The following is a 27,452-nucleotide window of genomic DNA, read 5'->3' on the forward strand; positions in this document are numbered from 1 at the left end:
AAGATGGTTGAAGCAGATTCAGTATTAACTTTGAAAAAGGGATTGGGTAAACACTTAAGGGGGAAAAAATGCACAGGGCTACAGGGAAAGCGATAGTGGGAAGATGGCAGCATAATGGTAATGTCACTAGGCTAGTAATCCTCTGGAGTCCCAGGTTCCAATCTCACTGCAGTAGCTGGTGGCATTTACATTCAGTTAATGAGTCGTATTAGTTAATCAATAAAAACCTGGAATAAAAGCTAGTCTCTGCAATGATAACCATTAAACCATTATCAATTGTTGTAAAAAAAAATCAGTGTTACTAATGCCCTTTCAGGGAAGGAAATCTGCCATCCATATTTGGTCTGACCTACATATGACTCCAGACCCACAGCAATGTGTTTGACTCTTAACTACCCTCAAGGACAATTAGGGATGGGCAACAAATGCTGGCCTTGTCAGTGATGCCCACATCCTATGAAAGAATTTTAAAAAGTGGGATTAATTGGATTGCTCTTTCAATGAGCCAGCACAGTAATGGTGGGCTGAATGGCCTCCCTTGGTGCTGTGCCATTGTGTTGTGTGTGTGTGCCCTTCAAAATTGCTTCATTTTATATGAAAATGCTTTGCGATGTTTCTGAGAGACATGCCAAAGTAATTTGTGAATGAAAGCCTTTTCTCATGGAAATAGCTGTGGGATTATGATAGTTAAAAATAGATTGAGATGATATTATCATGACCATATGTTTATTCTTAACAGAGTGGTGTTGACTGAGAGAGTGGGCATCGACATATAAAGTAAACTAGACCCTGAGTGCTTATAGGTATTTCAGAAGAGCTGTGGGAATTCAGTACCAGCTCTCTGTGACAGATTAGCATGATCTCTGGGATTTAGGGACATCCTCCCATTGGGAAAAACAGCGTAGACTACTGAAATTAGTTCCCAGGGATAGAAGTCAACAGCTGCCAAGAGGAGCTCAAACAACTAGCTGCCCTACAGCCTGGGCTATAAGTTGCACCCTGAGTTATCAGTCAGCTGGTGTAAAACTAATACTGTTTGCTTCCCCTTCAATTTTGCTCTTCTAGCTAGTACACTAGTTCCACAGAGATTGGCAACACCAGACCCAGGTGCTGTTCTACAAGGCGAGCCTAGTTATCCAGCTTCAGCGGCCTGTTCCATCATGCCAACATGATGCCTGATATCATAGACTGAGTCCCACCCTATCCTCATTGTCCACTGGATTCATTCTCCGGATGTGGGAAAGATATTTCAACCCAGCAACAGTGAAGGAGCAGTAAAGTTCCAAGTCAGGATCGTGCATGCCTTGGAAGGAAAGTTGAAAACGGTAGTGCTTTTAAACACTTGCTGCCCAGGTCCTTCTAGGTGGCGGAGGTTGCAGGTTTAGGAGGTTGAATCATAGAATTGTACACTATAGAAAGGAGGCCATTGGGCCTCTTCAATCTTTCCTGATATTTAGAACCTCTCAGTTTGGGTATCATCCTGTTACAATAATGTGCCTTATAAGATTATTATATCTTGGGATCCATCTTTAAGTCGAGGGTAAATGAAGGTGGCTGTGTGATCGTTCTGCAGTCTGTCTGACAGTAAGCCTGAGTGGTTTGATTGTTAGGGACCAAAGGAAGGCTTAGATTGATTTTCTGAGAAGAAGGTGCAAGGTATTTACGCTCGGGGACAATGGCAGTAGTCTCTGAGTTTGCACTGGCATGACTCTGAGTCTCCCAAAGCCCCAGAAAGGTTTTTTAGGTTTCAGGTTGTAAACAATTGTACTGTAAACTGTCCATTTACTTCTAGGATGAGAAGGTGTTTGGATCAAGGATAACTAATTAACATTTCTACCTGGAAGCAAGATTAATGTGTTTCACATTGCCAAAGAGAAGAGCAGAGGAAGCCATTTTTGAGATCAGGTCCCAGGCTTCCCTACAAATCAATGAATATCACAGACAAACTGTGCAGTCAGCAGAGAGAGAAGGCTGCTTGACTTTGCGAGCTACCACAGCCAGATATAGGAGGGAGATGATCTCTAATCGAAGAGATGCACCCTGCAGCCGCCTAAGGATTCCAAGTGATTTGTTCTGGCATGGCCAAGGGGAAGGAGAATCATCTGAACAGACTTCAATGCTAGTGGTGGATTAAAGAAATTCCGACAGCTGAAGAAAGCACTTGGAGACTGTCACTTGAATCTACTACCCAGCAAAACAGGGATACAGGAACTCATTGGAAGCTGGGAGCAACTGAACTGTTTGATAAAAGGACTGTATTTCTGTGGGGAGTGCAATGGGTGATAATTATAAAAGGGGAATATGCCTCTCTGCTGTTTAAAGTATAATGTGCGTACAAAAAGAAAACAATGTTTAATCATTAGTGCTTTTAAAGCATTTGTTACAGTAAAAGTTTTAAAACATGAAATCTTCGCATGTCATTCTTTCAGCTATTAATTGGAAATTCAAATTTCTTTTTAAATATTATCAATTTCTACGGCGATTGCAACAATCCTTGTAAACCTTCTCCAGAGCCTCTATATCATTTTCACAACATGGAGATCTGAATTGTGTGCAAGAACTCCCAAGTGTGGTCTAGCCAAGGTTCCCTAGAAGTATCACCTGCTTTTCAATTCTACCCCTCTAGAATACTCAAAGGGTTAATAAGGGCCCCATGAACACAAGCACTTTGATGTTTACAAGGGGTGCTTAATACTGTCACCTCCCCTGAATAAGATCTCCATGTCAAAGCTTAAAGAGTTGAGTTGAGAACCAGTGTCCTGGTTCAATTTGCTTATGAAATTTGTCTCAGTTTTGTCCTTTCCTCCCACTCTTCCAGGTTGTCTGAAACTCTAACCTTACACTTCTCCTTTCTTGGATCAAGTGTTTTTATTTCTGCTGAAATGTAACTGCGTGGTGTCCATCTGCCAAGCTCAGCAAGTTCCTCAGAAGCAAGCAAAGCTTTAGTGAGGACTGCCTTCAAGGTGCAACCAGTAACCTGAGAAGTACACATTCACAAGAGAGGATCTAGTGAACAGACTCAAAGAAAATGGGGTAAGTTGTTCTGGGGAGATGGTGGCATAGTGGTAATGCCGCTGGACAAGTATCCAGAGGGCCAGGCTAATGCTCAAATCCCAACACGGTAGCTGGTGGAATTTAAAATTCAATTAATAAATCTTGAATATAGTCTCAGTAATGGTGACCATGAAACTATCATCGATTGCCATAAGAACCCATCTAATTCTTATTATATGGGTTCACTATATGCTGTTTAGGGAAGGAAATCTGCCATCCTTACTTTGCCTGGCCAGGCCCACAGCCATGTGGCTGACTCTTAACTGCCCTCTGAAATGGCCTTGCAAGTCACTCAGTTCAAGGGCAATTAGGGGTGTGCAACAACTGTTGATCTGGCTAGGTGACATCCACATTAGAAAAAAAAAACCTTATAAGGTAAGGTCCACTAATGTACACTTGTGACAACAAAGTTTCTGGCTCACTGTGCTTCTGTACCAACAAAGAGTGAGGGAAAATCCTTCAACAGCATGATATAGGGAGGCTACATTCTCAGGTTCATCTTATCCATAATATTGATGTTGGATCAGGACTATTCTGTCACTGAGAACCTGTAAATTAGTAGAATGGAGAATAACAGATACCCATGAATGAGTTACTAATCGAGGGGTTCAGGTGGTTTATATATAGAATAACAGATACTTGGGAGTGAGTTACAGATTGGAATCTAATTGAGGGGTTCGGGTGGTTTATATATAGAATATCAGACACTCGGGAGTGAGTTACAGATTGGAATCTAATCGAGGGGTTCAGGTGGTTTACATCTATATTGATATATATTAATCTGATACTATATGGGACATCATGATCCAGATAGAAGAAATAATTGTACAGAGCATTCTACCAGAAAATAGTGTTTCAGTTTACACCCATTCAGACATTATGCTTTGTGTTGCATGAAGTCATTGGGGACAATAGTAATGGCCTTTCTGTATGTCTCTCTCTCTCCGACAGGATGCTCAGTCTCCTCTCCACAGTAGATTATTGGAGGTTTCAGTGTTCCAAGTCTCAATGCCAGATGTGAACACCAAACCATGTGACTTCTCCGGAGCAGCAGCTGCTCTCTGTGGCATGGACATTGGTCACTGCTCTGATGACCTGCCAGCGCATTTCCCTGTCCCAGAGCCAGATCCCGCCTTCCCGAGGGGAGCCGCTATGACGTACACCGTTAGCGTGCATGAGAGTCGGGCTGTCCCCTGTTGCCAGGATGGCATTTCCCTGAACGACGTGGGCCTGATGGGCTGCTCAGGCTCCACTGCACAGCCGGCGTGCTGCCACCTGCCAATGGAGCGCCTATGCCACACAAGGCCTGGAGGTTCCCCAGCCTTGGGGTGTGTGGCGGTGAATCCGGGAGCCAGGCTGTACAGGAGCTTGGAGAACCTTCACTGGGCCGCAGTCACCGAGGGAAAAGGCCGGCCGTTCAGCCCGCCTTGCCGGGCTGTGGAAAGGGAGTTTGTTTTTCACTGCCAGACTACGAGAGATTGGTACGAGGTTTCGACGGAGCGCCCGGACATTGGCAACCTGCTGCGCACTTGCGGGCAAGTACCCATCGGTCCCCATTCCAGGCCACCAGGGGTGAGGCACCTGCCGCCATTTGCCAAAGTGCCACAGTGGCTTTTTCCAACGATGAACGAGAAGGTCCTGAATGGTGATGCCAAAAAGGGGCTGAAGGAAAAGCTCAGGCTTCAGAGCAACAAGGCGACAGAGGTCAGTAAACCTGTCCGCCCTCAGGCCTTGCTTAGGGAGCTCACTTGGAAGGACTGGGCAGGAAGAGAGAACTGTGGGCACTGCACATCCGGATTCACAATGCGTTGTGGTGAAATGGCGAGAGATCCCTCGGCGGCCTCACAAAATAGCTACACAGCTTCTCAGCAAAGATCGCAGAGATTGACCAGCCCTGCAGAAATCAAGGAGGAAGCCATGAGGAGATTAAAGCTACGGCGCCAGAACAGTACGCCAAACCTGATGACCCTACCTTCCAAGGAGGAAGGCAGCGAGGTTGTCAAGTCTCTGACCACAGAGCCACTGGGCGAATGTGAAACGGATAGGCACGTGTCTCAAGGATCATCAACAGCAGCGCCTGAGAGGAGACGGAACTTCAAGGCGAGAGTTCACATCCCATCGTTTGAAGAGTTCAAAAAAATGAGGAAGCGGGAAAGGTGCCAGACTCCAAGCACCGAAACAGAGTTGCAGGGAAGTAAGGGGAAGAGCTTTGCCACTTTAAGTAGCCTGGGGAGGAGGACAGTCAGCGGCAGTTGTCCATCGCTGACTAAGATGGAACACCAGGCTCCGCTGCCGAGGCAGTTGGCCAAATGCCAGGACCTCACTCGCTGTGACCACGGGCCCTGCTGCTGTTACTTGGAGCCCCAACAGCCTTGTCAGCAGATTGACCTCTTGCCCAGTGGGAATGGAAGCCCCAGCAAGACCTCTCCAGCCCTGCAAACCCTGGCGATGTCCAAGCTGGAAGAACAGCGTGCGTCTCCAGACCCTATCTGCACTAGCCCGGCTCCCGGGTTACCCTTGCAGACTGTAGCTCTTCCCCATGGGAGTGTGGAGCAGCTGAGCAGGCCAGAGATAGCAAACCAGAGAGGATTCGGCCAAAGCGTTGGTGGCATGGAGAGGAACATGGCGGGTGAGGCCCAGTTGTCTTGTTGTCCTTCACTCCTACTGGAAGCAGCTGCGGATCTTTCTGGCTACGGCGTTAAGTTTCAGCAGATGAAAGATGGCCTGATAGGGTCAGCCATTGACCTCATCAAAAAAAGGTAAGGCAAGCTATTAGCTGAACCTATGACCCTTTGCCAGTTGACCCGGTAGTAAATTAGCCACTTCCATTTGACCTTTAACAGCTGCTCAGCTTACTTTTCCTCATTTCTCCTGACCATATGAGGCATTCTCAACCGACACAATAATATTAACAGTCTAATGGGATTTCAAACCATTAAATTAAACTGTCAAACCAACATGGAGTTTTTCCATATAAGATGCATGTGTCTGTGTCTACTACACAAACACAAACACAAAAGGTAAACATTATATATGTGTGTGTGTGTGTGTGTGTGTGTGTGTGTGTGTGTGTCTGTCTGTGTCTCTGTCTGTCATCCCCCTTTTCATCTTTGTGTTAAATTGCCTGTTAAGTGCAGGAAAGAGGAAAGGGCTTTGCCTTGAATGTTTTGCAACCTTGAGTTCAGGAAAGAGAGAATAGATTGAGGCTGACAGTTAAAGGTGAATCAAGTTCAGAATGTCAAAACAAACAGGGGACATAATGCAGACTGCTTCTAGGCTCATTCTGTCATTCAGCAATTATACTGAGAGAGCCACAGACCCTGCAGCTTCAGGAAGGTTATATACATCAGAAGCTGAATAGGAAATTCAGCGACGCTGACAAACAGTCACTTTATTCGGATGTGACTGAGTGTTTATTTTGTTACTGAGGATTTTAACAGCAAAGCATTGAAGCGTTGGCAGTCAGAGAAAGGCTGGGCGAACAAGGTCAGGGATGGAGGAGTAGAGAACAGAGAAGGAAACACAGGTGGAAGGAAGAGGGCAGGGATGGAGGAGAAAGGAGCAGAGATGGAGGGAAGAGGGCGACAGAGATGGAGGAAAAGCAGAAAGGGATGGAGGTTTAGCAGAGAGGAGAGAAGGAAGTGGAGAGAAATGGAGAGAAGGAAACAGCTGGAGGGAAGGGGACAGGAATGGCAGAAAGGGAGAGAGGATTAGAGGGCAGGATGGAAAGAAGAGGAGAGGGATGGAGGGAAGGGACCGGATGGAGGTAAGAGGGTTGAGATGAAGGGGACAAGGACAGTGATGGTAGAGACAAAGATGGTAATGGTGGATAAAATGACAGAGATAGAGGATAAGATGAAAAGGAGTAGACCATTCAGCCCCTCAAACCTGTTTTGACATTCAGTTAGATCATGGCTGAAAAACAATAGGAAAGAGAGGCAGCTAATCTGGAGATCAAATGGAATCAAGAAAGCAGGATCAATAAAATATGTGCCTAAGCATATAAGGTATCAGGTAGAATATCAGCCAGTTCTTTATCTTGGCGCTTGCCTTAATATTTAGGTAGGAGAGCTACAGTTAACTTCATTGCACCAAGTGTAGATGTATTAGCATTGAAGTAAAGGCACCAGGAAAACATTTCCTAAGACCCCATGAGTGCTAGCAAGGGAATTTTACTCAGCCAGTCTGCCTCAGAAAATCCCAGAGGCTACATGCAAAGAAATTGCAGAGAGTACATCTCACAAAATTTATCCCACTTTCTGCGAGCCATTCAGACCCAGAACATCCAATTTTAAATCTCTGGTGTACGCTAAGATAGCCGAACTCAGAAAGTCAATGGTGTCAGTGCATAACTGGCTGTGGATTAGAGGAAGAAAACTCAGTTACGTTTCTTATACCTGATTGTTCAGAGCCAGAATCCAGGCATCTAAAGGGACAGCCACCAAGGATGGAGCGATTAAAATCTGGGATGCACAGGAGGCCAGAATTGTGGAGCGCAGATATTTTGGAGGGGCTTTTTAATTCTTTCACAGGATGTGGGCATCGCTGGCTAAGCCAGCATTTATTGCACATCCCTAATTGTTTTTGAGAAGGTGGTGGTGAGCTGCCTTCTTGAACCGCTGCAGTCCATGTGGTATAGGTACACCCACAGTGCTGTTAAGGAGGGAGTTCCAGGATTTTGACCAGCGACAGTGAAGGAACGGCAATATATTTCCAAGTCAGGATGGTGCGTGGCTTGGAGGGGAACTTCCAGACGGTAATGTTCCCATGTGTCTGCTGCTGTTGTCCTCCTAGGTAGTGGAGGTTGCATGTTTGGAAGGAGCCTTGATGAGTTGTTGCAGTACATCTTGTAAGGCTGGAGGTGGTTACAGAGATAGGAAGGGGCATGGCCGTAGAAGGATTTGGACACAGTGCTGAGAATTTTAAAAACGAGGCATTACTGGACCAGGAGCCGATGTATAAAACTCTTTGCCTCTAGCTCTCCCCCCTCCTTTAAGACACTCCTTGAAAAGCTATCTTTGACAAAGCTATTGGTCACCGGTCCTAATATCTCCTTGGATGGCTCAGTGTCAAATCTTGTTTGGTGATTGTTCCTGTGAAATGCCCCAGTACATTTTACTGCATTCAGGGTGTTACATAAATGGAAGCTGTTTTTGTTGCTTTTGCTTCCGTTTCGGGGAATATAGCTTTGGTGCAATGCTTTTGCACTCAAGTGTCAGGGTCCATACTCATTACGAATGCTGGGCTCCACGTGGACATCCCAAAGAGACCAGAAATGTCCTGATGCGTTTGGCCTCATTGAACCAGGTGGCATTAAAACGAAAGCCACCTCCCCCATTCTCAGTGGATTGTGGAATATTGACTGGCCTGCACCAAGGGATGAACACAAGCAACAGAAGAAAAGTTGTTCCTCTCGTTGAGAATAAAACAATTAAAAACGACTGTTGCATCAATTGAGATCGCTCAGGCTCAGGGAGAAAAGCCTCTCTGTGGCACTAATATGTGATTGCAGAAGATTGCAATAATGTAAATAGGACCTTCCAGAAGCATAGGTTCCTAATTCATGAATTCCACTGTGTATCTAGACAAGTGTTAAATATTTATGAAGCAAAATTATTTCGTGCTGACTAATGGTGTCATCAATTGTCAAGTGTGACCCCTGGATCACTTACCGTCGACCTAAAGCTGACTGATACGAGCTAATATACCAGGGGGGCTAACACTTAACAGGGATCCCAGCTGATGTGCTTCAAAGAAACCCACCACTGCAGTTTTATCGAGGTTGACCGCTCTCCGCTTTGTGGTCATTTTCTTTCAGCTGTCAGATTTTCTTCCCCTTCTCCAACTTCTTTTCTCTCACCCTCCTCTCATGGGGTCAAGATTCAGTGATTGCCACTGGTTTTCTAGCAACTTGCCCAAGAGGCTGCTCAGCCTAGAAACATCACATCACAGCCAGGCTGAGCCCAGTGTTATCCTAACGTGATGCTCCATAAACACACACAACACACACACACACACAACGCACACACAACACACACACACACACACACACACACACACACACACACACACACACACACACACACACACACACACACACACACACACACACACACACACACCACACACACACAACACACCCACACACACAACACACACAAAACACAACGCACACACAACACACACACACGCATGCACACACACAAAACACACAAAACACACACACACACAACACACACAAAACACACACACACACAAAACACAAACACACAAAAACACGCACAAAACACACACACACAACACACACACACAAAACACACACACACACAAAACACACACACACACACACACAGTAACAACCTGCACTTATATAGCACCTTTAATGTAGCATTTATATAGCACCTTTAATGTAGTAAAAGATCCCAAAGTGCTTCACAGGAGCGTATCTGTCAAAATTTGTCACTGAGGCACATAAGGAGATAGTGGGACAGAAGACCAGAAGTATGGTCAAAACGGTGGGCTGGAAGGAGTGTCTTAAAGGCAGAAGTAGGGAAGCAGCAAGGTTTAGGGAGAGAATTCCAGAACTTAGGGCACTAACGGTAGACCGATGGAAATCAAGGAAGAGGACAGAATTAAAGGAGCAAAGAGTGGCTGGAGGGGATTATAGAGGGATGGAGGGGCACGGCCAGGGAGGGATTACACACACACGCACAAACACATGCAAACACACACGCACACATGCACGCACACACGCATACACACACACACACGCACACACACACACCCTCCAGCAGCTGATAGTGATCAGGAGCAAAACGTTTGGCCGATTGTGTTTTTCCCTAACTTTCTCCCTAGCTGAGATCATGTTCGCAACAGATTGCCCTTGACTGTATACTAAGCATAGATCAGGGATCAGAATGGGACTGCACCTATTTGCTTGGCTCAGGTGATGGCACTCTCACCTCCCAAGCAGAAGGCTCTAAGTTCCATTCACAAAAAAGCCTTGACTCTGTACTTTAAGCTGAGTTTCAGTGAAATACTTCAAATGAGAGCATAAAATGCTGGGCTGCAATCACTTTGACTGTTAACACTCAGCCCTTAATATTACCAGGGAGACAGGATGGGTGCAGGGGCAGTTCAGTAGCGGGTGATGAACACGACTCTGCCTGGGATGTGGAAGCCCTGTCGGTTTTAATGGTTAGACTCAAAACATGGTGCCCCAAGCGCAAATGCCGCAGGCAGGAGCGGTTCACCTCATATTTCACAGAATCACAGAATGGTTACAGCATAGAAGGAGGCCATTCAGCCCATCATGACTGCACTAGCTCTCTGTGGATCAATTCACCTGGTGCCAATCCCCCTAGCCCTGCATATCCTTCCTTTTCAGATAGTAATCCAATTCCCTCTTGAAAGCCTCAATTGAACCTGCCTCCACCATGCTCTCAGGCAGTGCATTCCAGATGCATTGATTAGGGATGGGCAATAAATGCTAGCCTAACAACATCCCGTGAAAGAGTAACAAAAAATAATTCCAGATCTTAAACACTCACTGCCTGAGAGAAGTTTTTCCTCATGTTGCCTTTTATAACATGGCAGGTGATGTGTGCCAAGCAGACCAAAGCCACAAGAGAGACCTGGCCACACTATCACAGCAGTTTTGCAATTTGTATTTATTAGGAGAAAATTTGTACACTGAATTCATAGAAACATACATATCGACATAGAAAATAGAAGCAGGAATAGGTCATTCAGCCCTTCGAGCCTGCTCCACCACTCAATGTGGTCATGGCTGATCCTCTACCTCAACACCATACTCCCACTCTCTCCCTTGACATCTTTTAGAGTCTAGAAATCTATCTATTTCCCTTTTAAATATATTCAGTGACTTGGCATCCACAGCCCTCTGTGGTAGAGAATTCCACAGGTTCACCACCCTCTGAGTGAAGAAGTTTCTCCTCATCTCAGTCCTTAATGACCTACCCCATATTCTGAGATTGTGACCCCCCCCCCCCCAACAGCCAGCGGAAACATCATCCCTGCATCCAGCCTGTCCAACCCTGTCAGAATTTTATAAATTGCAATGAGATCCTCTCTCATTCTGCTAAGCTCCAGTGAATACAGGTCTAATTGGCCCAGTCTCTCCTCGTACACCAATCCTGCCATCCCAGGAATCAGCCTGGTGAACCTTTGCTGCACTGGCTCTATGGCAAGTATATCCTTTCTTAGGTAAGGAGACCAAAACTGCACACAGTAATCCAGGTGTGGTCTCACCAAGACTCTGTACAGCTGCAGTAAGACATCCTTGCTCCTATATTCAAGTCCTCTCGCAATGAAGGCCAACATACCATTTGCCTTTTTAACTGCTTGCTGCAGCTGCAACAAAACAAAAATTGCTGGAAAAACTCAGCAGATCTGACAGCATCTGTGGAGAGAATGACAGAGTTAACGTTTCGAGTCCAGATGACTTCTTAAGAACTAAAGAGAAGTAGAAATGTGGTGAAATATATACTGTTTAAGGGTTGGGGTGGTGGGACAGTTGAAGCTAGATAGAAGGCCAATGATAGGTGGGAGCAAAGGAGAGATTGCGAAAGATGTCATAAACAAAAGGTCAAAGGGGTGTTGATGGCGGTGGTACTGGCTAAAGGAGGTGTTAATGGTGACATTAAGAGTAGAAAGCAGGTTGAGCAAGTGACAGATGGCCCTAGTGGGGGTGGGGTCCTACTCAGGCCCCCTCCCACAATTCTTTCTCCGGTACATCGATGACTGTTTTGGTGCCGCTTCATATTCTTGCCTGGACCTGGGAAAATGTATTAATTTTGCTTCCAATTTCCACCCCTCCATTACTTTCTCATGGTCCATCACTGACATTTCCCTTCCCTTCCTTGTCTCAATTTCTGGTGATAGACTGTCCACCAATATTCATTACAAGCCCACCAACTCCCACAGCTACCTCAACTACAACTCTTCACACCCTGCTTCCTGTAAGGACTCCATCCCATTCTCTCAGTTCCTTCGCCTTCATCGCATCTGTTTTGATGATGCCACTTTCCAAAACAGTGCTTCAGACATGTCCTCCTTCTTCCTTAACCGATGTTTCCCATCCATGGTGGTTGACAGAGCCCCCAAAAACGTGTCTGACCGATCTTCCGCGCCTCTGCCCTTGCACTTTCCTCTCCCTCCCAGAACCATGATAGGGTCCCCCTTGTCCTCATTTTTCACCCCACCAGCCTCCGCATTCAAAGGATCATCCTCCGACATTTCTGCCAACTCCAGCATGATGCCGCCACCAAACACATCTTCCCTCACCACCACACCCCACCCCCCCACCTTTTACCCATCGGCATTCCGTAGGGACCATTCCCTCCGGGTCCACTCCTCCATCACCCCCTACACCTCAACCCACTCCCACGGCACCTTCCCATGCAATCGCAGAAGTTGCAACACCTGCCCCTTTACTTCCCCCTCCTCACCGTCTAAGTGTCCAAACACAGCACTTCACTTGCACTTCCCTCAATTTAGTCTACTGCATTTGCTGCTCCCAATGCGGTCTCCTCTACATTGGAGACTAAACGCAGACTGGGTGACCGCTTTACGGAGCACCTTCGGTCTGTCCGCAAGCATGACCCAGACCTCCCTGTCGCTTGCCATTTCAACACACCACCCTGCTGTCATGCCCACATGTCCATCCTTGGCCTGCTGCATTGTTCCAGTGAAGCTCAACGCAAACTGGAGGAACAGTGCCTCATCTTCCGATTAGGCACTTTGCAGCCTTCCAGACTTAATATTGAGTTCAACAACTTCAGATCATGAACTCTCCCCTCCATCCTCAACCCCTTTTTGATCCTCTTTTTTCAAATATTTATTTTTTAATTTTAATTTTTACATATACATTTTTCCCCACCCATTTCTATTATTTTTTTAAAATTTATTTCCATTCATTGTTTTATTCCCGCCTTTTAGCCTATTTTGATCTTTTCTCCCACACCGCCCACTCCTCCACCCCACCCCCACTAGGGCCATCTGTCACTTGCTCATCCTGCTTTCTACTCTTAATGTCACCATTAGCACCTCCTCTAGCCAGTATCACCACCATCAACACCCCTTCAACTTTTTGTTTATGACATCTTTTGTAATCTCTCCTTTGCCTCCACCTATCACTGGCCTTCTACTCAGCTTCATCTGTCCTACCCTTAAACAGTATATATTTCACCACATTTCTACTTCTCTTTAGTTCTGAAGAAGAGTCATCTGGAGTCCTCTCCAGTGATGCTGTCCGACCTGCTGAGTTTTCCCAGCAATTTTTGTTCTCGTTTCAGATTTCCAGCATCCGCAGTATCTTGCTTTTATCTTGCTGCACGTGCATGCTTGCTTTCAGTGATTTAGAAGTAATGAGTTCACTAACACCTTTAGAATTTAAAAAAATTAAAACATGTATGAATAAAAGAAAAGATTTCAAGCACATACATAAGATTACAGTTACTTAATACAATAACAAATCCCAAAATTCCTAATTAACCTGACTCCCAGCTATATACCCACTTTAAGGCAACAGTCCCAAAATAGATTTTAAATTTAAATACACAAGCCAGCAAGTTTGCCATAGTACCCATTTGACAGTGGAATTGCAAAGGATTTTTAGCACAACTTTAGTTACTGGACACAGCAGACTTCTACAAAAGTGGCTAGCGTCTTCATCCAAGTCTGTCACATTGTGTACCTTTCAGGATTTTACAGGCCATACCCCTACATAGTCTTCCATCCCTCTTAAATATATTTTCTCCCTCTTTAATGTGTAAATTCCATTGTTCTACATGTTTTAGGAAATTTACTTTTCTCACAATATAAAAATATTTCATGTTGCCAATTTGGTCAATACCTTTGAGAAAAATAAACATACTGCTTGGCCTTGCTTATCTTGTTAGGTGTAAACACCCTATCACCGCTTTGAAACCCAAACAACCCGTTCACTTTTCTACAAATGCAAATTTCCTTCACACTCTACATGCTAAACCCCCATCCATGTTTACTCATTAGCACTTCAGATGCTTTTTACCCCAACTTCTTTTGATAATTTCAAGCTTGCAGTCTAGCTGAATCTAATTCAATTAAATCACACAGACAGAACCATCTACACACACACCCATAAACCTACTTTACAATAAACCACAATAATATGATGAAAAAGATATGTTAGTTTCATGACAGTCCTTTTGCTGATTAATTTGAGACTGAATAATGGAATGTTTCTGACAACAAAAAGCATATATGGGCACTCGATAAGGTGCAAATAAGATTTACATGATCAATATCTGGTTATAGCAATCAGGAAAAATTTGAACAGGCTGCTTTTTTCCAGAAAAGAGAATGTTGAGGGGTGACCTGACAGAAGTCTTTAAGATTCTGAAAGGGTTTGATCGATTAGAGGTAGAGAAAATGTTTCCATTTGTGAGGAGTCAGAAACTAGAGGACATTACTAGAAGATAGTCACTAATAAATCCAATAGGGAATTCAGAATAGAGGGGGAAGGGTGGGAGGAAAGAGGCAAAGTTAGGACCTCAGCATCTGAATTCGCCCACAAAGAACAACCTCAAAAGTCTAGAATTGTAAAAGGTGTCAATAATTGTAACCAGGGGCAGAATCTATGGCTCGGCAAGCGGGGGCGGGGCCCGCTCGCTGAGGCATAAAATGATACCCGGTGATGTCGGGCGTGAGTCACCGTGCGTCATTCAGATTTTCAGTCTAGCGGGCGCTCACCTGAGTTGGCTGCGCATCCGCCGAACTGTCAAAGGCCTATTAAGGCCAGTTAAATATCAATTAAAACATTAAACTGAGCTGCCCATCCAGCCTTAAGAATGGCGGGCAGGCAAACAGCCCAGGCAGTCTTTGCATTTTCCATGGAACCTCATCCTCAGGATGAGGTTTCAAGAAGGGTTTTAAAGTCTTGTAAAAATTCTTAATACAATTAATAGACATGTCCCAGCTCATGCGACAGTTTCACATGAGGGGACAAGTCTTTGAAATTTTTTTTCCTTTATTAAATTTTCCTGAACTTAAACTAATCTCCCTGGGGCAGCTCTGTGCCTCAGGGAGATTTCTGCGCTCTTTCGCATGCATGCGCAGCCTCAGGCACACCTCCCCCCCACCCCCCCCCTCCCCACCTGCCTGCACAGGGAGCACTCAGCGCTTCCGGGCGTGCGTCATGCTGGGCAGGGCTTAATTGGCCTGCCCACATAAAATGGTGGCGCACAGCTGACGATTGGCTGTGTACACGTCTGCCCAACACCCCCCCAGAAGGGGACACAATTCTCCCTCAGGAGAGATTGCTGGCTATTGTGGGGATACATCTCCCATTGTTTGACTCAGTGTTACACAGGGAAGCTGGCGATTTTTTATTCTAGGACAGCATTTATTGCCCATCCTTAATTGCCCTTGAGAAAGTGGTGGTGAGCTGCTTTCTTGAACTGCTGCAGTCCATGGGGTGTAAGTGCAGTATACTTTTGACCTCTCAGTCACTGTGGAATGAGGGATTACTCAGTGTATCTATTTAAAGTTATCTCTGCATTTGCCATAAATGAACTTGCATTGTGGGCAATGGGAATGAACATTTGGAAGATGGTGGTGTAGTGGTCAAGTCAGTGAACTGGTATTCCACAGGCCCAGGCTAATGTTCTGGTGACATGGGTTCAAATCCCATTATGGCAGCTGATGGAATTTAAATTCAATTAATAAAATATGGAATTGAAAGCTAGTCTCAGTAATGGTGACCATGAAGCCATCATTGATTGTTGTTAAAAACCCATCTGGTTCACTAATGTCCTTTAGGGAAGGAAATCTGCCATCCTTACCTGGTCTGGCCTACATGTGACTCCAGATCCACAGCAATGTGATTGACTCTTTAAATGCCCTCTGAAATAGCCTAGCAAGTCACTCAGTTCAAGTGGAATTAGGGGTGGGCAGTGAAACACCCAGCCCATGAAAGAATTAAAACAAATACAAATTCCTCTCCCTGCTATTTTAGGCATTGACCCATTTATTTTGAGCAAGTTAAAGACTTTCCTAAAGTAGCAAGGAGGTGGGTTTTGATCAAAGGGTGGGACAGTACAGTGAGAAACACTTTCTCTTATTTATTCCTACATGGGATATGGGCATCTCTAGCATTGATTGTCCATCCTTAATTCCTGTGAGAAGGTGGTGATGAGCTGCCTTCTCGAACTGCTACAGTCCGTCTGGTGCTTAAGATGATTGAGAGGCTTAGAATGAGGGGAAATAGATATGAGATTAAATATAAGAGCTTTAGGACAGAGAGCAGGAGAAATTTATTTAATGAGTTTAGAAAATACACAACCAGAGTTAGAGATCGCAGCAGAGATCATATCAACATTTAAGAATAGGTTAGGTGATTGAGGGAGATGGGAGACATGGGCCAGGATTTTCCACTGCCGCTTAAAGTCCAATGGACTTTTGGCTGACTCTCCAAATTTTCCATTCCCGCCCACAACAGGTCCCACTGTGGGCAGGACCAGAAAATCCCAGCCATTGAGATAAGCTAACGGAGTAGGCACATGGTGCTATGCTGTTCGTGTTAAGGATAAACTCAGATTTGGACTGGTTGAGCAGAACAATTAACCTGTTTCCGAGTTGTAATGTGTTTTCCCCAGGTTAGCCATTGGAAGCATTTCATCCGCCAGCCATTCTAGCCTTACTGCCAGGAACTTTCCCCAGTGTTCAATGCTCTGCCCCTGGGCCAGAAGGCTATGGCCTGAATCTTGCGTTTGTTGGGTGTGTGTGATCGGCGGGCCCAGAAGCGGACATGAAATGTGCTTCTGCCTGCGATCAGCCCCTGAACGCAATTTCACGCTGGTTGTCCCATTAACGGCCAGCCAGTATGAAACACGCGCTGAGAAAGCCTCAGCGCTGCCGGGGTAGAGGGAGTGGGGGGTGGGGGCGGGGGGGCGGTCAGTAAGAGGGACGACGAAAGTGAAGGTGGGGGAGTGTGCTTCTAGTGAGCTCCTTGAAGGCAGACAGCTGCTGCGGAGCTGCCTCAGGGAGCGGAGTGGACAGATTAAATGGCAATAAAAAAATGCACCTATGCATTTGTCAATACAGCACATTCAAGGACCTGACAGCAGAACCATAGAACACTACAGCACAGAAAACAGGCCATTCGGCCCTTCTAGTCTGTGCTGAAATATTATTCCGCTAATCCCATTGACCTGCACCCAGTCCATAACCCTCCAGACCTCTCCCATCCATGTATCTATCCAATTTATTCTTAAAACTTAAGAGTGAGCCCGCATTTATCACATCAGATGGCAGCTCGTTCCACACTCTCACCACTCTCTGAGTGAAGAAGTTCCCCCTAATGTTCCCCCTAAACCTTTCCTCTTTTACCCTAAAGCCATGTTCTCTTGTGTTTATCTCTCCTAATCTAAGTGGAAAGAGCCTACTCGCATTTACTCTGTCTATACCCCTCATAATTTTGTAAACTTCTATCAAATCTCCCCTCATCCTTCTACGCTCCAAGGAATAAAGTCCTAACCTGTTTAATCTTTCCCTGTAACTCAACTCCTTAAGACCCGGCAGCATCCTAGTAAATCTTCTCTGCACTCTTTCAATCTTACTGATATCCTTCCTGTAGTTAAGCGGCCAGAACTGCACACAATACTCCAAAGTTGGCCTCACCAATGTCTTATACAACCTCACCATAACATCCCAATTCCTATACTCAATACTTTGATTTATGAAGGCCAGTATGCCAAAAGCTTTCTTTACAACCTTGTCTACCTGTGACACCACTTTCAGGGAATTATGTATCTGAACTCCCAGATCCCTTTGTTCCTCAGCACTCCTCAGTGCCCTACCATTTACTTTGTATGTCCTATCTTGGTTTGTCCTTCCAAAATGCAACACCTCACACTTTTCTGCATTAAATTCCATCTGCCATTTTCTGGCCCATTTTTCCAGGTAATCCAGATCCCTCTGCAAGCTTTGAAGGCCTTCCTCGTTGTCCACAACGCCTCCAATCTTAGTGTCATCAGCAAACTTGCTGGTCCAATTTACCACATTATCATCCAAATCATTGATATAGACAACAAACTACAATGGTCCCAGCACAGATCCCTGAGCCACACCAGTAGTCACAGACCTCCAGTCTGAGAAGCAATCATCTACTACCACTCTCTTTCTTCTCCCACACAGCCAATTTCAAATCCAGTTTACAACCTCTCCATGGATACCAAGTGTCTGAACCTTCTGAACTAACCTCCCATGTGGGACCTTGTCAGAGGCCTTACTAAAGTCCATGTAGACAACATCCACAGCCTTTCCTTCATCTACTTTCTTGGTAACCTCCTCAAAAAACTCTACAAGGTTTATTAAACACGACCTACCACGCACAAAGCCATGTTGACTATCCTTAATCAGCCCTTGGCTGTCCAAATAATTGTATATCCAATCTCTCAGAACACTTACCAATAATTTACCTACTACTGACGTCAGGCTCACTGGCCTGTAATTACCTGGTTTATTTTTGGAGCCTTTTTTAAACAACAGAACAACATGAGCTACCCTCCAATCCACCAGCACCTCACCCGTGGCTAAGGACATTTTAAATATTTCTGCCAGGGCCCCTGCAATTTCTACACTAGTCTCCCTCAAAGTCCGAGGGAATATCATGTCAGGCCTGGGGGATTTATCTACCTTTATTCGCTGTAAGGCAGCAAGCACCTCCACCTCTTTAATCTCTATATGTTCCATATGTACTGCTTGTTTCCCTTCCTTCCTTATACACTATGCCAGTTTCCTGAGTAAATACTGATGCAAAAAAACTGTTTAAGATGTCCCCCATCTCGTGAGGCTCCACACATAGACAACCACTCTGATCTTCAAGGGGACCAATTGTGTCCCTTACAATCCTTTTACTTTTAATATACTTGTAGAAACCTTTCGGGTTTACCTTCACATTATCTGCCAAAGCAACCTCATGTCTTCTTTTTGCCTTCCTGATTTCCTTCTTTAGTATTTTCTTACATTTTCTATACTCTACAAGTACCTAATTTGCTCCATGTTGCCTATACCTGCTATATACCTCTCTCTTCTTCTTAACCAGATCGCCAATATCCCTTGAAAACCAAGGTTCCCTATGCCTGTTAACTTTGCCTTTAATCCTTACAGGAACTCTGCACTCTCAAAATTTCGCCTTTGAATGCCTTCCACTTACTGAACACATCCTTGGCAGAAAACAACTTATCCCAATCTACTCTTCCTAGATCCTTTCTCATTTCCACAAAATTGGCCTTTCTCCAATTTAGAATTTAGGATCTCATATCGAGGACCAGACCAATCCTTATCCATAATTAACTTAAAACTAAGAACCATAAGAACTCAAGAAACATCTGTCCCCAGATATTTTTTAAATTATTTTTATTATATTTCGCCCTGGACATTTCATCCTGCCAATCCTGGATCGGGGTTTCAGGTAAAACGTAAAGGCCACCTGGCCAATTGGCCCGTCCACCAACCATAAAAGTGGATGGGCCAATAAAATCAATTTCAATTGCTTCCTTAATGGGCTTAATTGTTGGTGGACACGCTTCTGACTGCTGTGCAAGCCCGCCGAGTGAAATATCGCACGAGTGCCCAATTATGTGGGGGTGCGCACCCGAAGTCTTCTCATGTAATTTCACGTGCTGTCAAGTCAGGCCATGCCCGCACAACCAGCGTAAAATTCTGGCCTATGGGTTTGAGTCTAAGAGAGAGAATGGAAAATCAAGGGTGAAGCACACAGTGCCAGTGCTGAGGGACTGCTGCACTGTCAAAGGTGCTGCCTTTTGAATGCAGTGTTAAACTGAGGCACCATCTGCCCTCTGAGGTGGTTGCAAAAGATCCCCTGACATTATATTGAAGAAGGGCAGAGGAGTTCTCCTCAATCTTCTGCCCAATATTTATCCCTCAATCAACATCACTAAAACAGAAGAGATTATCAGATCTTTGTCACGTTGTTCCCTCCTGAATTTTGCTGTGCATGAGTTGGTTGACATGTTTCACTACATCACAACAGTGACTACACTTCAAAAGCTCTTAATGAGCTGTGAAGTGCTCTGGGGCATCCTGAGGTCACGAAAGATGCTATATAAATGCAAGTCTTTTCCTTTTATTTCAAAGCATGCAACAAGTAAACATCCCGGTATCGGAAATATCACAGAAGGCTTTTAACATGCAGTGTGTGAGTCTGAACTGGAACTAGCTGTACGACTCGTGCTCTAAAAGATTGCAATTAAAGAATTTGGCTGTGGGATTTGTTTTGATCAATGCATTCTGCTTCCTTTAACAGCTGCACTGCAGAATCTGCAGCCGTACAATCATCCCATCACCAGGAACTGGATGACATCACCGTCAATGAGCAGGACAATCAATCAGGCCTGGTTTCCATGGCAACCCTGGATTGCAGTGCAGAAGGCAATCGGAAGCCTGCTGGTGTTCATCGGCAGACAGACTGTGTAAATAAGCTGGGTCTTTATTGCTTTTGGCTGTGAGGCGAGAACACTTAGACGAGCCGAGGATTTACCCTAGTGGGCAAGCGAATAAGATGAGGAAGCTTGTTGGGGACTAATTGCAGCTTGAACCAACACAATCTGCTTTAGATGTCAGTTGTGTGGCGAATTGACGCATTGTGTTGTTGATGAACTCTTGAGAGAGGCAATGGTGGGAACGTGGCAACATGGGGAATTGCTAGACACAGGAAGACCACGGTCTATCAAGTCTGCCTTTTTTCCATCCTGGTAGTCGCACAAAACAATGATAATGGAGTTGTTGGCTAATCGTAGTGATCAATCTCTATCAATTAGTCTACAACAGACCCTGACATGTGGCGAGGAGAACCGTGTCAAGAGATTCAGATGGTTTATATACAGAACAGTGAATGCCCAGGAGTGAGTTACAAGCTAGAATTTAATCAAGAGGTTTTGGTGTTTTATGTAAAGAATAATGGATAACAAAGAGTGAGTTACAGACTGCAACCTAATCAAGGGGTTCAGATGGTTTAACAAAAGCATTGCACCTCAGATGCGGGAAATCTGAAATAAAAACAAAGTGCTGGAAATACTCAACAGATCTAGCAGCATCTGTGGAGAGAGAAATAGAGTTAATGTTTTAGGTCATTAGTCTTTCATCAGAATTGGAAGAAGTTAGACTTGTAACAAGTTTTAAGCAACTGCAGAGGCAAGGAAAGGGAGGGAGGGGGGAAAAAGAGCAAGTGGGAATGTCTGGGATGTGGAGGAAGGCAGGAGAGATTGAATGACAAAAGAGATGATAGTACAAGGCAAAAGGGGGGGGAGGTATTGGGACATGACGGTTCAAGAGGAGGTGTGAAAGGATCATTTGCAACAGCTGCTGCCAGAGAAAATTAAGTTAATCTGAAATTGTTGAACTCAAAGATACAAAGTGTCTAACTGAGGGATGAGGTGTTGTTCCTCGAGCTTCCTTGAGTTTCATTGGAACAGCGGAGCAGACCGAGGACAGAGAGGTCAGAGTGGGAGAGAGAATTAAAATGACAGGTGACCAGAAGCTCAGGGCCACACTTGCAGACTGAATGGACCAGTTCAACAATGGAATTAGTCAATCTGCATTTAGTCCCCCAAGTGTAGAGGAGATTATATCGTGAGCAGTGAATGTACTAAAATGGAAGAAATACAAGTAAATTGCTGCTTCACCTGGGTGGAACATCTGGGGCCCTGGATGATGGGAAGGGGGGAGATAAATGGGCAGGTGTCGCATCCCCTGCACTTCTGTGAGAAGGTGCTGTAAGAAGGAGAAGTGGTATTGGAGGTGAACTGAGGAGTGGACCAGAGTCACGGAGGGAACACTCCCTTGGGAACGCTGAAAGGCCTGAGAAAGATGTGCTTGGTGGCGGCATCAAGCTGGAGGTGGTGGAAATGGCAGAGGATGATCCATCGAATACTGATGCTGGTGGGGTGGGGAGTGAATGCAAGGAGAACCCTATCGTAGTTCTGGGAGGAAGGGGAAGGGCAGTAGTACGAGAAATAGGATGGAACTGTCTGATATATGAATTCCAAATATAGGCCGGAATTTTGCCCTCGTTGGCCAGGCTTGGCGGGGAGTGAGCGGGAGCGGTCAAGAAGCCAACCACCGCCCGCGATCAGGCCATGACTGCGATTTCACCCCAGCGGGCCAGTTAAGGCCTGCCCAGCGTGAAACACGTACTGCAGCGCTGCCTGTGTGGAGAGGGGAGGAGGGCGAGCGCGCAAGTTTGCGCACGCGCACAATGAAAGCTCCCTGAGGCACAGAGCTGCCTCAGGGAGCTGAAGATTTAAAAAAATTAAAATAAAGAATTTTGAAATGTTAAAAAAAAATGTCCCCTCGTGTGACTGTGTCACATGAGCTGGGACATGTTATGCATGAAATTTAAACATTTTTATTTTATTTTTATTTGCCTTTGGAAACCTGATCCGGCCTGTGGCTGAGGCTTCCTAAAAAAATCCAAAGGCTGCTTGGCCTCTTCGCCTCTCCGCCGACGGTAAGATTGGAGAGGCAGCGAAAAATTGAACTTAATTATTACTTTAATGGCCTTAATAGGCCTTTTAATTATTGGCGGGGGCACTGCTGACTCCCACGCCCCCAGACCGAGTGCATCGCACGAGTGCATCGGGACGTTCACCCAACATCATCACGGGTCATTTTGCGCTCACTTGGGTCGGGGCACACGCCCGCCCCCATCAAGCAAAAAATTCTGGCCATAGAATAATGGGATCGCGAGACATGAATAAAAGTCGTTAGTAGAGATCTGGAAGTACTCAGCAGGTCAGGCAACATCTGTGGTAGGAGATCAGCCACGATCTTTTCGAATGGTGGAGCTAACTTGAGGGGCCGAATGGCCCCCTCCTGTTCCTAGTTCCTGTGTTCCCAAACAGGGTTAACATTTCAGGTCGATGTCCTTGCATCAGTTCAGGAAGATGTTGGGAGGTCTAAACAAATACAGAGGCAGGAGCGAAGAACATTGGGAGAGAGGGTGAGGAAGGGACAAAGTGAAGGTCTGCAATAGGACGGAGGGCAGGAGTGTTGAATTGACAGGCAAGGGATGAAGGCAAAAAGGGATGGCAGTGAGGCAAGTAAAGAAATAAAAGATGGGTCCGGAGACAGTGGAAAAGATTAAAGTGGAATAGCAGAGGGGGAAAGAAACATGAAAAACCTGGAAAAGAGGAGAGGGCTCCTTTAGCCTGGGAATGTTACAGGGAAAGAGGGTAGATGCGGACCAGCCCACTAGCTGTGTGATGAAGGGATCCCCAAATCTCAAGCAGAAAACCCCAAACCTCCTCCTGTCCCAGTGGCTGTGGTGCAGCCACCCTCCTGTATCACCACTTGCAGCCCCAGAGCTAGAACAAGAGCTCCTTTCTGATGTTGAGTTAATTTTTCCTTCCACAATTGTCTTGACTTTTCCCGATTCCTCTTCCTCAGCATTCCCTCCCTGGATGTCGGAGGTCAAGCTCTGATGCAGCCTATGGGACCACGGAGACCGCCAAGGCCCAGCGCGAGTGCCGCCTGCGCCCCCATTTCAGTGACCCCATGCCAGCCGATGCAGTCAAGCGGAAGCAGCTGGAGATGAGGATAGCGGCTGCTGCCTGGGGCCTCGGCCAGAAAAGACGCCAAGACAAGGATTGCAGCGGTGGGAATAAGTAAAACGCCCGGTGTTGGAATTCAAGGTGTTGGGTGGCTCCATTGGGTAGCAGTCTTGCCTTTGAGTGAGAAGGTGTCGAGTTCTGCTTCAGAACAAATAGCAGAGAAACTCGTTCGCATTGTGGTGCTACACTGACTTACACGATTCCCTGGGGCAGAGAATGCCACAGGTTGCTATCCGCGGAGCCCGCTTGGCATCGGCCGTTGATATCATTAAACGTATTTCTTCCCCTTAATCTAGATTGACACTCGGGTGCCACTGCTGAGGGGGTGCTGCACTGTCAGCGGTGCTGTCTTTCAGGTGAGATGTGAAACTGAGGGCCCACCTGCTCTCTCAGGCAAATGTAAAAAATCCCAAGGCCACATTTGGGAGACATGTATAGTGAGATTTTATCTCACTCAAAACCCATTCATTTGCATAGGGTTAAAATCAGACCTATAGTTTAATGCAAAAGATGGCACCTCTGACAGTGCATCACTCTCCCTGTACTGCACTGGGAATGCCAGCTAAGATTCAGTGCCTAAGTTTCTAGAGTGGGATTTGAACACACAACCTTCTAACTCAGAGGAAGCAGCAGTACCCATTGAGCCAAAGTTGACAGCAAGTCATATGTTTCAAAGTTAAATATTGTTGAAAAGAAAGACATGAAGGAACATGCTGTTTTGTAATAGGCAGAGTACAGACTGTCCTCAACCAGCCCACACTTGCAAAATCTAAAGCAGATCATCTACTATTAGATGTGATTACACGATTAGGCAGCACTTGCTGAACACCCTGAGTGCGCTAATAGCTAGACTAACAACCAATTTCCGATAATCAGTTGAGCTTGTAATGAGGCTCATTTACGTTTGCTAGAAGTGACATACATTTACACACAGGGACCAGTTCTCTTCAAACAAAGGAATATGTTCAAACCCTGTGATTTTTTTGAGTCACCCGGGAGCTTGGGGGGGCCTATAATTCCCCATTGTTTTCTCCATGGCAACGCCTCAGCCAATCAGAGTCGACTTGCCAACCAATCACACCCTTTTATCCCATAATACAAATTGTGATTGTTTGAAATTTTGGCATTATTGCATTTGCCCTAATGAGTGCAAGATAAAAAGCTTCAGTGACTTGTCTGTCTTTCCAGCAATACTCAAGTTCTGCACTATCCAGCGACTGTTTGTTTCAAAGTTCTACAGTATTGCAATTCCTGTATCATTGTGCTGGTGAAGAGGAATCAGGGACAGGATGGGGGAGGGGAACCCAAGGAATCTCGGCTTTTCCGGCCCTGATTCCTGGCTTTTCCAGCGGAGGGGACAATAGTGCAGGTGCATTATAATGCCACCACAGTGGCTCAGTGGTACCGAGTCAGAAGACTACTGAACAGGTCCAAAGCGCAAACCCTGCTCTGTGTTGAGCTGGCCAGTGTCAGACAGACGGAGTGCCACGAATGGGTTACAAAGTCGGGGGGGGGGGGGATGAGACAACCAGAGCTCCCATTCTAGTGTGCTGTTGAGCGATCCACTTAGGATTATTGGATGACGGGATAGTATGGCAGGACTTCAATGCTCCTCCCACTCCCCATTCCAAATCAGATAACTTAGCGAGATTCCCCTTTATGTGAAAAATTATCACTTGGGTCTATATCCTCTAGAGTCTCGAAGAATGAGAGTTGATTTTATTGAAGTGTAAAATACTCTGAGAGAGTTTGACAATGCAGAGGCTGAGGAGCTGCTTCCCCGCTGACTGGAGAATCTAGAAGAAAGGGTCATAGTTTCAGGATAAGAAGTCAGCCATTTTGCACTGGGACAGGGTGACCACATGCGCAGAAACAGCAGAAGATATTGCCGGGTCTGATGCATGCGCAGAAACAAGTAAAAGCAGAAATCTGGGACAAAACGTGTGCCAGGAAGGCATGACCCAGGAAGTTGCTCACCCTAGACTGAGATGAAGTGAAATGTCTTCACTTGTGAATCTTTAGAATTCTCCACCACAAAGAGCTACAGATGCTGGGTCGGTGACTGATAGACAGAGATTGAGAGATTTTTGGACTCTAAGGGCAGGATCTTCTGGTCGGCGAACGGGGGGTGGTGGGGCCCACTCGCCAATGTGTAAACTGACGCGGGATGGTGTCGGGCGGAACTCCCGACGTCACCCCACATCATTTCCATTTTCAGGTCGGCGGGGGTGCATCCAAATCAGCTGCGCACCCACTGACCTGTCAACTGCCAATTGAGGCCATTTAAAAAGTACTTAATGTAATTAATGGATCTAAGGTTGGACGGGCAAGCTGGGAGCCCTGGCGGGCTTAGGAAGAAGCCTGAAACCTCATCCACGGGCAGGATGAGGTTTCATGAGGGTTTTTAAATATTTAATAAAGGTTTCACTAAAAGCGATGGACATGTCCCAACTCACGTGACAGTGTCACATGAGGGGACATGGCAGCGAAATTTTGTTTTCGTCTCTTAACATTTTTAAATTTGGAGCCAATCTCCCTGAGGCAGCACTTAGCCTCAGGGAGATGAGTGCGCTCTTTGGCGCGCATGCAGGAAAGAGCAGACTCCCAGCTGAGGGAATTTCCCCCGCCCACACGGGGAGCACACAGCACTTCCCAAGGGGGGGAAAGTGAATCAAGAGACATGGTGATAGGGCAGGAAAGTGGAGTTGTTGTAGAAGATCAAACTATGATCTTGTTGAATGGTGGAGTAGGGTCGAGGGTCTGTGTGACCTACTCCAGCTCCTATTTCTTAATTGCGAGTGGAATGGGGTGGATGTGTTCTGATCCTGTGTCCAAATGTCCTTTTGCCCTTCTGAAGTCGACAGAAGTATAGAAATGAAAGATTGAAAGGATTTTAACTGATATTGAGAGACATGAGAGTAGGAGTAATTACTGTGAAGAATGAGTAGTTACTAGTTGATTTATACCTTGGGTATATAGCAATAATTTAACCTACACTGATTCTAAAATGTTGACATTTTTAACTTTATGATATCACGCACTAATTCCCAATTGACAGTCTGTGTTAATATTCCATAATACTGTGTGATGATATTAAATGATGATCTTTGTTACTATCACATGATACTGTGTACTAGTATGCCATGATGGTGTGTGTTAATTTCCCATGTCGTTGTGGGTTAATTTCCCAAGACGATGTGTGTTAATATCCCCTGACAATATGTGTTAATATCCCCGAGAGCATGTGTTAAAATCCCCTGATGGTGTGTGTTAATATCTCCTGACGATGTGTGTTAATATCTCCTGACGGTGTGTGTTAATATCTCCTGACAGTGTGTGTTAATATATCCTGACGATGTGTGTGAATATATCCTGACGGTGTGTGTGAATATATCCTGACGGTGTGTGTTAATATATCCTGACGATATGTGTTAATATCTCCTGACAGTGTATTTTAATATCTCCTGACGCTGTGTGTTAATATCTCCTGACGGTGTGTGTTAATATCTCCTGACAGTGTATTTCAATATCGCCTGACGGTGTGTGTTAATATCTCCTGATGGTGTGTGTGAATATATCCTGATGGTGTGTGTTAATATCTCCTGACGGTGTGTGTTAATATTTCCTGACGATGTGTGTTAATATCTCCTGACGGTGTATGTTAATATATCCTGACGGTGTGTGTTAATATCTCCTGACGGTATGCGTTAATATCTCCTGACGATGTGTGTTAATATCTCCTGACGGTGTGTGTTAATATCT

General features: G+C 45.5%; 2 protein-coding genes across 3 annotated transcripts in view; both read left to right on the plus strand.

Annotated features, from left to right (window-relative positions):
• The window catches only part of iqcb1 (IQ motif containing B1), a 153,195-nt gene extending 150,788 nt beyond the window's left edge, over positions 1-2,407 (plus strand). Inside the window, exon 15 of the mRNA XM_041200164.1 lies at positions 1,793-2,407. The gene's annotated coding sequence lies outside the window, so the exon portion shown is untranslated. The remainder of the gene's footprint in view (positions 1-1,792) is intronic.
• si:dkey-91i10.2 (uncharacterized protein LOC555224 homolog) overlaps positions 1-27,452 on the plus strand; it is a 128,781-nt gene that overhangs the window by 92,035 nt on the left and 9,294 nt on the right. For both annotated transcript variants that reach the window (XM_041200161.1, XM_041200160.1), the window contains exons 4-7: positions 2,819-3,033; positions 4,006-5,813; positions 20,387-20,552; positions 23,527-23,734. In XM_041200161.1, the coding sequence (XP_041056095.1) occupies positions 4,063-5,813; positions 20,387-20,552; positions 23,527-23,734 (2,125 nt within the window). In that variant the 5' untranslated portion in view covers positions 2,819-3,033; positions 4,006-4,062. The remainder of the gene's footprint in view (positions 1-2,818; positions 3,034-4,005; positions 5,814-20,386; positions 20,553-23,526; positions 23,735-27,452) is intronic.

Source organism: Carcharodon carcharias, chromosome 12 (genome assembly GCF_017639515.1).
Source record: "Carcharodon carcharias isolate sCarCar2 chromosome 12, sCarCar2.pri, whole genome shotgun sequence".
Taxonomy (NCBI): domain Eukaryota; kingdom Metazoa; phylum Chordata; class Chondrichthyes; order Lamniformes; family Lamnidae; genus Carcharodon; species Carcharodon carcharias.